The 10,499-nt window shown below is 35.9% G+C and overlaps 1 protein-coding gene across 2 annotated transcripts; it reads left to right on the plus strand.

Annotated features, from left to right (window-relative positions):
* The first annotated feature begins 2,306 nt into the window (after positions 1 to 2,306).
* On the plus strand, positions 2,307 to 10,210 carry LOC109244531 (SH3 domain-containing protein 1-like). 2 transcript variants are annotated; one of them, XM_019411638.1, is made up of 10 exons: positions 2,307 to 2,670; positions 4,092 to 4,205; positions 4,624 to 4,693; positions 4,780 to 4,928; positions 5,922 to 6,023; positions 6,254 to 6,448; positions 6,929 to 6,991; positions 7,135 to 7,269; positions 7,373 to 7,447; positions 9,916 to 10,210. In XM_019411638.1, the coding sequence occupies exons 1-10, from the start codon at positions 2,611 to 2,613 to the stop codon at positions 10,024 to 10,026; spliced, it is 1,074 nt and encodes a 357-aa protein (XP_019267183.1). In that variant the 5' UTR covers positions 2,307 to 2,610; the 3' UTR covers positions 10,027 to 10,210. The 2 variants fall into 2 exon arrangements, with proteins under 2 accessions (XP_019267183.1, XP_019267184.1); XM_019411639.1 differs by lacking the exon at positions 2,307 to 2,670 and adding an exon at positions 2,719 to 2,796.
* The last annotated feature ends 289 nt before the right edge of the window (positions 10,211 to 10,499 follow it).

Here is a 10,499-nt window from a genome sequence, read left to right on the forward strand (position 1 = left end):
ACCGTAGAATGTTTGAGGATCGTGATTGTGCTGATGGTGGAGATTTTATTAAGATGTTGTAGAACTAAAGGCTCATGTGATAAAGGATCCCCGTTCACGCTTCAAGAGGTCTAGTTGTCTAGATTACACGTATTTTTAATACCGAAATTTCTTCCGCTGCTTAATATAATCCATCAAAAACAAAAGGAGTAACTGATTTTATATATAAGTAGTTACGTTAGATGGAATTGTTAAAACGGATAATAAATAGTTGGTATGTTGATAGAAAATGTGACTAAAAAAAAGCATAACTCTTTACGTTGTTAAAGTCTTTTGGAAAAAATCATGCACGTTTAACCTAAAGTAGGCAATATCACATAAAATATTTGAAAAAGGTCATGAAATACCCCTCTACTATTAGAAATTATGTAAGATTATCTCTTTATACTATTGGCTAAAAAAAGCCCATACCTTCTTGCTATTGAAATGCATATATCCGTAACTTGATGGACTTGACACGTGGTACCCATCCAAGGCTATTGGTCCCCCCGGTCTTAAATTAGACCCGCCCTTTCCCATTACCCGCTGCCCCACCCATCAAATTTGACACTCTCTCCCTTCTCTCGGTATATTATTGGCTCAGAGTAACTCATTTTATACATAAGCAGTTACATTAGATGGAAGTGTTAAGATATAAATAAATAATTAGTGTGTTTGATAGAAATATGTTGATAAGTATTTTTTATGTTACATAAGAAAGTAGGCATAATTTTTTACAATGTCAAGGCTTTTGGAAAAATCATGCTGGTTGAGTAAAAATGGCGTGTGGTAGCCACTATTGAATGTGGTATTTATTTTTTATCCAGCAATTCTAATATTGAGCAAAAAATGGCCACTACTGTATTAAATTAATATGAAAAGATATTTTTGCCCTTTCTTCCATTGCTTTTCTTCTCGAATCCTCACTTCTCTCTAAACTCGGAACTCCGGTTGAGATGGCTTCGTTTCGGCAACAAAATTCAAAAGTTTTTCCCAAAGTTGAAACTCTCAGTTCTCAGTTTTGTCTGGCGATTGGACGGAACTGAAGTTTGAGAAGAAGTAGAATAGTCAAAGAGATTCAAATCTCCATGCTCCTCGGAGCCCCTGTGCTCTCATTTCTTTTGCCATATAAATACGTATTTAGCGGAGGCTGGAGGGTGTCACTTGTTGACAAGTGTGAACTTTTGGGTTGGTTGTTACTAAATTGTACTTTTATTTTCTTTAGATTTGTAATTCTTTCAATTTTAGTAGAAATGGAATTTTTTGTTGGAAAAATAATTTGGAGTACTTAACTTAGAGTTACAAGCACAGAAATTAAGGACAGGTAGTCCTTAACTTAGAGTTACAAGCACGGAAATTAAGGATAGGTAGTCCTAAACTTACAGTTACAAGTTCAAAAGTTAAGGACACTTGGTCCCGGAACCAAAGCTTCAAGTTCAAAAGTTAAGGACACTTGGTCCTGAACTTAGAATTACAAGTTCAAAAGTTAAGGACACTTGGTCCTGAACTTAGATTAACAAGCTCAAAAGTTAAGGACAATAGGTCCTGAACTTAGGCTAAGAAGCCCAAAAGTTAAGGACAATGGTCCTGAACTTAGGCTAAGAAGCCCAAAAGTTAAGGACAATAGGTCCTGAACTTACAGTTACAAGTTCAAAAGTTAAGGACAATAGGTCCTGAAGTCCTAAACTTAGACTAACAAGCTCAAAAGTTAAGGACAATAGGTCTTGAACTTAGGCTAAGAAGCCCAAAAGTTAAGGACAATAGGTCCTGAACTTAGACTAACAAACTCAAAATTTAAGGATACTTGGTCCTGAACTTACAATTACAAGTTCAAAAGTTAAGGACATATAGTCCTAAAGTTAAGTTCTTGAAGTCCTGAAGTTAAGTTCAAAAGTTAAGGACATGTAGTCCTGAAGTCCTGAACTTAGAGTTACAAGTTCAAAAGTTAAGGACATGTAGTCCTAAAGTCCTGAAGTTAAGTTCAAAAGTTAAGGATATGAGCAGAAGGATATTTTCGTCCAGGCAGTTAAAGTTTATTAAAGCAGTGGCTAAAGACTAATGATATTTTAAACAGTAACTTAAAAGTAAATACATGTATTATTAGTGGCTAACCGTGTACTCCCTGGTTGATGGCATTACCACATAAAATATTTGGTCAAACAGTACTTTTAAATTATAGAAAATAGGAGTAATATTTTAAGGTGACCAACTATTGCTTATGACTAATTTTGGCTGATAAACACCTCGCCATTTTGGTGTTTACCAAATACATAAAAAAATAGTATAAAAAAAAAAAGTGCTGTCAAACATTCTTCTCCCCCGTATTGTTCTTCCTTTTGGCGTTAAATTTGTGCAGAAACAGTAACCGTCACTTTTTCTCCTATGTCCCATAGCCCTTTTATCTATTTGTTGGCAACCCCACTTTCTGTTTTCTTATTGGTTATTGCTCTTCTGTTATGTTTTGTTGCTTTTCCCAACTTTTACCTGTAACAAAAAAGAAGATAGATTCTCTTCGAAAAGGTAATGTAAAACACCTTTCTTTTTAGTGGGATTTTGATACATACTTGTGGGAAGAACTTGGAAGGACTTAATATGGAGGCTATAAAGAAACAAGCTACTAAATTGAGAGAGCAAGTGGCTAAGCAACAGCAGGTTTCCTTTTTATTTACTTTCCCATTAATATACAGTTATGAGCATGTTTGGTAGGAGAAGCCATAAGTTATCAAAGGGGTTCTTATTTTTGGGTCATCGAGAAAAGTTTTAACTTTGGGAATTAAGGTTTAATCAAGCTGCTCTACTTAGTTGTTCCTCATTTAAATGGATAAAGATTCCATTTTTATTACTACTATTATTGCATCTTATTCTGAGTTACTGTATTGCTTCATTATTTTGTTTGTATAATTTACTTTTGGACTTTGTTCAGCGTTTATGTTTTCCTATAAACAGGCAATAGCATAGTAGTATATGTTTGAAAAAGAGAAGAATGGAACCTAACTACCTAAGTAGCTCAGTGAAGACACTATACGGATGACGAGTCTAAGAACCGTTTGTGTGATCCATGTAGCTAGGCAATAGCATTCTTGTGCTATCAATGAAATAACAAGCTACTAGAACTAGACAGTAGTGAAATTAAGCCGGTGATTTTCCAGTCAAGGGAGGGACATACAGCCTAGTGGCGCCATCTCCAACTATATGGATGGGGTGTTTGAGTCAACAAGAAAGAGAAGTAGGAATGGGCCACTGTTACTCTCCTTGCTAGGGGCTTTTGGGGGATGGAGGTTTACCCTATAATCGATAAAGGGTGATTCTCCGGGAAACTTCGGAGTTATGTTTTTGGCCAATCTTGTTGAAGTATCACTAATTGCATGGTCTATATTAAATGCTATGAGTAAAATTAGTTATCTTTGGAGCAAGTAAGTAGAGGGGGTGGGGGAATGAGGAGGGAACTTGTTTGATTTACTTCCATTTGGCGACGTAATTATTTTTCTCCTCCTGTTGCTTGGTACCCTTAGTTCCCTTTTATTTCCTACCCGAAAACCTTATTTAGGTACTTAACAGGGAGGTGTAAGCCCCATAAGCCTCTGGTATATTGGTAGGGGGCCCTTAGACCCAAAAAAAAAAGGATTCAAGCCCCTCGATTTCGATAATAATTTCCTGTGTGCTGTTTTAAGTTGGAATTTGTGACCTTGATTATATACTAAAAGAAAATATGTATGTAATAATACAAGAAGCAGTTTTTATTGAACTAAGGTTTAGCAATGAAGTAGAAAGAACCCTATGCAAAAATGCGTTTATTACATGTAGTTAGTATTACTAGAATATCTTTTGCTTGTTACTGTTAGCGATCTATCTTTCTTGGCTCATCTATGAATCTGAACCAAGGTTATTGCATAAGTAGCTGGACCCAAATTCTCAACTCAAGTTCAATATTAAACAAGTAAAGCCCAGACTTGTGAGATCATATGCTTGGGTCAGACTAGAATGGTAGTTCTTTAAAACATAGTTCAATGAAGATATCTTATGTAGGTTCTTATCATCTGTTATGAAAGAACTCATATTTTGCTTTTTATTAGGCTATTTTGAGACAATTGGGGCACTTGGGCCATGAATCTGTGATGGTTGACGAAGCAGAGCTAGAGATTCATCAGCGGCTTCAAGACTTATATATGTCTACAAGGGCTGCAAAGGTAACACCAATACAATTTTGTTAATGATTTTTTGTCTATTAATAAAGTCCTCAAACTCAAAGAGGTGAAATAGGGTCCCAATAGATATGTAAAAAGCAGGTCCGGTGATATGTATTCTTAATCCTAAATGGAATGCAGGTAGGATCCATACGTAAACATAGTATCTATTTAGATAGGCCCGAATGACCCCTTCTCAAAATGAGGATGCATATAACCCTATTTCGGCTTGGTCGGTATATAATGAACTTATACTCATGGAATCGACTCAATTATCAGCTTTTAAGTTCATAACCCTAACCCAGGGTGGAATAGATTTACTGATCCTTTGATTCCTGTTAAAAAAATTCTATTAAAGATAGTCCTCTTGGTAGCAGCATATGGATCACAAAACTAACTTGCTGCATTTTGTGCTTAACAGCATTTCCAGAGGGATATTGTTCGGGGTGTAGAAGGATATTTATCAACGAGTAAAAAACAAATGGAGATAGGTCTGTGGACCTCCATCCATATCTTATGTTGCTTCTGTTATTTAGCATGTTATATGGAAGCCTCAACTTTCAGCTTGATCTTGCAGCTAGAAAGTTGTCCGAGAATTGTTCTAAATATGGGAGTGAGAATCAAAATGGTCCGTCTACCTTGCCAAGGATTGCCGTGGAATTTGGTACTTCACATGCTGCAATGGAAGATCAAAGGGAAATTATGCTTGGAGTTCTTGGACAACAGGTTAGATCAATGCCTGTTTAGCTTTACAGTCATATCCACTCCAAATGATTTCCCTCAAAAAGGTTATTATTGTTGTGTAGATTGAAGAAGGTCATTTTTCAGTCTTTTTCCCCCATTTTTACTATTTTGCCCCATTTTCTTGCAATGGGAGTTGTGATGTGCTGCAGAGGGAATCAGAAGCTTGCTTAATTTATGAAGATGTTGCCTACCTGTTGTTGTGGGAGTCAATATGCTTTCTGATGTTAAGATATATACAGTAATGATGGATAGGTTAGAAGGAAGAATCTCTAGAGACCATCTAGACAGCATAAAACAAACACAGACATGCATAAGGTCCAAAATAGTGCACTTCTCACTCTTTGTGCAATGCAAAAAGAATAATGTATCAGTAAGAACCGAGGTCTAATCCATTATCAACAAAACAAAAAAAAAAGAACCAAGGTCTAATCTTTTTTTAAAAACTTGAATGCAATATGTGCCTGGCAGAATATGATAATTCAAGCGCAAAGCAATCTGTTTCTGATGTCTAAACAAAAAAACAAGAACAAATAGTCAGGTATCCTCGACATATCATATGATGCATTAAAGTAGGTCAAGCACATAATTTTTTCTGATATGAGAGCATTTTATCTGGGGTTCTTATGGTTAGATTTGGAGAGATCTATTTACTCCTGAGAGGTTAAAACTTGCAGATGCTTTTAGCAATTCATTTCATATAGTGAACTAAAGTGATCTTTATTGATGAGTCATACACCTCTAATGACAAGATACCTGAAGTATGAATCTCTACTGCTTTTAACCCAAGATGTGATGTAGGTGAAACTGTAAAATGGTATAACTTGATGAACCTTTCTCCAGTATTAATATGTATTGTGCATTCTAGTATTTCTTTCTTGATGAGTCTTAGATGTTGCATAATGACTTTTCGTTGTTGTGGCCATTTCTTGGTTCAAAGAGCGCATAGTGTGTGAACATTTTTCCTTTTAGCTGTAGGTTTGTGAGCCGTTAAGAGCATCAATACATGGTGCTCCTTTAGAAGATGCTCGCCATTTGACTCACCGTTATGACAGAATGCGCCAGGAGTTTGAAGCCCAGGTACCTTTCAACTTTTTTTGTTTTTTTGAGGTGGGTTGATGGGGTGGGCTGGTGTAAAAGCTTGTTTATTTAAAAAAAAAAGAGAGTAAGGAAACAGAGGGATCTGTCCCATATATCACCAAGGAATGTACCCCTACAATCAGCTGATCTTTACACCCTTTTCAATGAGGTAGTAATCAATTCATGCAAGAATTCTGGTAGTTCTAAGTGGCTTCCCCTGCTCTTTTTAGGCTGCCGAAGTGATAAGACGCCAATCAAAGTTTAGAGATGCTTCTACTGAAAGTTTGGCAAAGCTTAAAAATGCAGAAACAAGATTGTCGGAGCTCAAATCTTCGGTGTTGGTTCTTGGCAAAGAAGCAACTGATGCCATGTTATCTGTTGAGGAGGACCAGCAGCAGATTACTTTCCAAAAGCTTCTTACCATGGTATTGCTGGTTTCTCTTTCTTCATTCAGTTCGTATATGTTCTGACATCACACTGTGTATTGGGTAACCTTAACTGCTTTATTAAAATGACCTTAAATTGATAAATTTATGTTTGGGAATTTTATTTGCTAATTTAGGTCATTTGAAATGAAAGAACACAATGACATAAATATGAAACTCAAATATCTTGGATACCTAGTCCTAATCAAATTTTCCCTTCAGTTCTGGATGTGTTAAGAAAATTAATACTATCGGATGTAATGACCTTTTCATGATTTCCACTTGACTGATCTTCAGCAATTGGAGATCCCTACGTACTTAGCTATTTTGCTTAGCTTGAGAACACTTATATCGCTGCTTTCTACTTTTCTTCCCTATTAATAATATTAATGTTCTTGTCTGCATTATTTTTTCTCTGCATGGATCACTTCCAGTTGAAATCTGTATAACTCTTTATCTAAAAATGATTTTAGCTTGCAGGTCGATGCTGAAAGATCTTATCATCAGAATGTTGTTGCCATTTTGGAGAAGTTGCATTCTGAGGTCTGTGGATTCAAACCTTTTATTTTTCTATCAGGATTTTTAGTTATCTCTAAGCTGGATATAATAGTGAACTTCTACCTTGAGGCAAAATGAGATAAACAAGGCGATCACAGAAATATATAACATTTTTTTCTTGGAGTCAGATGCTTGAAGAAGAGCAACTAATTGGGTCATCCCCGCAATCTTCAAATTCAGAAAGAGTTTTGCATGATACAACTTCAAATGGAACTGAGCATCCAAAAGCTGAGGATAAAAGTCCTACCTATTTTATTGCAAAGGTAAGGCACTCTTTAAAGAGTCGGCATATTTACTTCTACAGAATACTCCTTTGTCCTCCCAAAATCTCAATATTCTTTGATCTCCTTGATTCTTTGGCGGTAGGTTATACACTCTTTTGATGCCCAAGCAGATGGTGAGCTAAGTCTAGAGGCTGGCGATTATGTGGTAGTCCGGCAGGTAAATATCTTCATTTCTAATTAAGCAATAGAGACATTACACTGCCTATATGACTGCTGCTTGATATAACTATCATGTCTTACTTTTTGTGTTTTGGATGCTTAAGTTGACATTTTCTGGAGTACCTCGACCGTATTTAACATCAGTTTCAGAACCTTCCATTTGGTTCCAAGTCTTGCATACTTATTGCTCCACGATATGTTCATAAGCCTAAGAGCTTTTCTAACTATGGGGGTAGATATTAAACCGTTCACTTTTTTTGCAAGAAGAAGTGATGCCGAAACTGTACATAAGGTATTGCCATCTCTCCATTATCAGTCAAAATCCAAAACTACAGGACACTGGCCTCTTGCTTTGTCGATGTCCCTTTCAGTTAGCCAGTACTAACAGTAGTAATTGTAGGAACTAACAATATGATTCATCAAATCCTTCTAAATGTTAGGAAAGTCCCAATTTAGATCGAATATGGTAGTAGACTGCTGTTGATTGTGGACATATTATTATATAGTAGGTTAACAATCGCCTAAAATAGCCAACAGCAAGTGAGGGGCTTAGACATTTTCCCTTCTGAAGTTGCCGCCTTTAACTTTTGAATATGCTGAACCAAATAAACCTGCTGAGATCCCCCTGCTATATGACTGAAGATTGGTGTGGATAAGCTTAAAAAGTGCTGGTTATAAAAGGTGACACTAGGTAAAATTATTTCACAGCCGAGGGTCTATGGGAAACGGTCTCTCTACCTTACACAAGGCAGGGGTAAGGTCTGCGTACACCCCACCTTCTGCCAGGGGCGGACCCACATAGGTTCTAACGGGTTCAAATGAATCCGCTTCGTTGAAAATTTTGATATTTTACATAGGTTAAATTCTGTAAAACTGAAGTATAAGAGTTATTTGAGCCCACTTAATACAAGTTCATCCAGCAGTAAAAGTGGTCTAACGGGTTCAAAGATAATTATCTGAAGGGTCCCGAGTTCAAATCCTGATGGCAGCTTTTTTAGTTTTGTTCCTGTATGTATTTGAGTGCACGTGCATATCCCTTTAATGCCAAAGGGCCTAATAAATAGCTAGCATTGTTAGGTAATTCTTTTTTTAAATGATTAACCAGCTAGTTTATTCTCTTAGTGTGTTTTTATTTCCTTTTATCTCTATTTTATTTTATATTTGATCTCCTAATGAAATCCAATAAGAATTAATCTACGATCTATTTAACTTCAGCAGATGAAATTTTACAGTATTTTTTGCTAAAATATACAAGTGCATATCTTAAAATTATTTGTAATGTGTTAGTTCATATTAAACTAGGTTATCCTAAATTGTTTATTTTTGTTACAATTAAATTGTTAGTTCACTTTATAAGCTATCTTCTCTTTCTAGTTTGTTCTAAGTTATAACTCTTTATTTTTTGTTGTCCTATTATTTTTGTAAATTAATAACTTTGTTATTTTTAAATTTATTAGAGTTTAATAAAACTCTAAAATCTAATTTAAGTCAATAGAATGTTTTTTAAAGTTCCAATAAAAATGTAAAACTAAGTAACTGTTAACATTTTTAGTTAAAGTAATCGGTTTTTGTTAAACGTTTTAAGTTTTGTGCCCTATTTTTTTTAAAGAAGAACAATTCGGACCTCTTTTTATTATTATTTAATTATTCATTTTAAGATACTCTTATGAACCCACGAAAAAAGGGACAAATCCGGCTTATCAGTACAACCACTATTGTTGTTTAGCGTCGCTTTTAGTTGAACCCGCTTGCGTAAAATGCTGGATCTGCCACTGTCTTCCGCAGATCCCACTTGTGGGATTATACTGGGTATGTTGTTGTTGTTGTCGGTTCCATCTTCTGAAGTCTGGGTGGGTAGAGTTACAATTACCTTTGTGCTAGTGGTAGATAGTTGGTATCAAGTGGACTAGTCAAGGTGCATGCAAGATGGACCTGACCACCAATGTATCCCCCCCCCCCCCCCCAAACCTAACAACAAAAAGGTGCTAGTTATATGACCCCGAGGATCATAAATGAAGTCGATTGTGGTTGACTAATTGATGTGATAGGCCAGAATTAGAATATGAGTGTCAGCGGCAAGAGCTGGTTTATTGGCGCCATATGTTGTTGGAGGTGTCTCAAATTTCTGTTGCAAGTTTGGTTGCAACAATACATTTATTTCGTGAAGCCATGTCCCTTAGTCTAAGGAGAAGGGAAGCTACATTGTACGTCTGAGGACTTCAACACTTGGAAATGTTGTTCTGTAGGGTGCACATTATTGATTTGACTGTGGATCATAATTATTACAATATATCCTCTTATCCTTTACATCTTCCGTTGCTCATTGTAACCGTGTTATTGCATTGCTTTGTTCTGTTGATAAATTTCCTATTGTTGGTTACCAAAGAGATGCTTCTCTAGGATACAACTTTTTAGCGAGCAAAATATGTTAAAATTGCCGATATAATGGGGTTGTTGTTACAATAGGTAACTCCAAATGGATGGTCTGAAGGAGAATGCAAGGGTAAATCCGGATGGTTCCCCTCGGCTTATGCTGTAAAGTCAGACAAAATGGTGGAAAAGGAATCCACGCCATGAAACGCTAATCTACCTTTATATCAGGCTCTACTTTTGTAAATTTCCACTTGTATAGGTGTTTAAGGAGTTTTACTATTTTTTCCTCCTGATGTAAATGCATCAAACATATAATCAAGTTTTTTATTTGCTGCTCTCCCAAGATCAGTCAATTTTTATACAGGAAAATGCGTTGTTTGTACTTGCATTTTATAGATATTATGACTAAATTTAGATTTTAATTCCATCCACCCCACGGGCAATTCTCACTGTTCTGGCAAAAGAAAAATGAAGGAAATTACTATTTTGACAAGAAATGAAGTATGTTTATTGAAGTATGTGTGGTAATATCCCAAAAATTGGATTGCCTTTACCCAGTAGTAACGTGTAGAAATGGCGTGGGGTAGCCACTATTTAAGGTGGTATTTATTTTTTATCCAGCAATTCTAATGTTGAGCAAAAATAGCCACTACTTTATTAAAATTAATATAAAAAGA

Source organism: Nicotiana attenuata, unplaced genomic scaffold (assembly GCF_001879085.1).
Source record: "Nicotiana attenuata strain UT unplaced genomic scaffold, NIATTr2, whole genome shotgun sequence".
NCBI classification, from domain to species: Eukaryota; Viridiplantae; Streptophyta; class Magnoliopsida; order Solanales; family Solanaceae; genus Nicotiana; species Nicotiana attenuata.

Coding starts and splice junctions, on each gene's coding strand:
- LOC109244531 (XM_019411638.1), top strand. CDS start 2,611: ATGGAGGCTATAAAGAAACAAGCTACTAAATTGAGAGAGCAAGTGGCT. Junction 4,694..4,779: donor TAAAAAACAAATGGAGATAG/GTCTGTGGACCT, acceptor TTGATCTTGCAG/CTAGAAAGTTGTCCGAGAAT. Junction 4,929..5,921: donor TTGGAGTTCTTGGACAACAG/GTTAGATCAATG, acceptor TTTTAGCTGTAG/GTTTGTGAGCCGTTAAGAGC.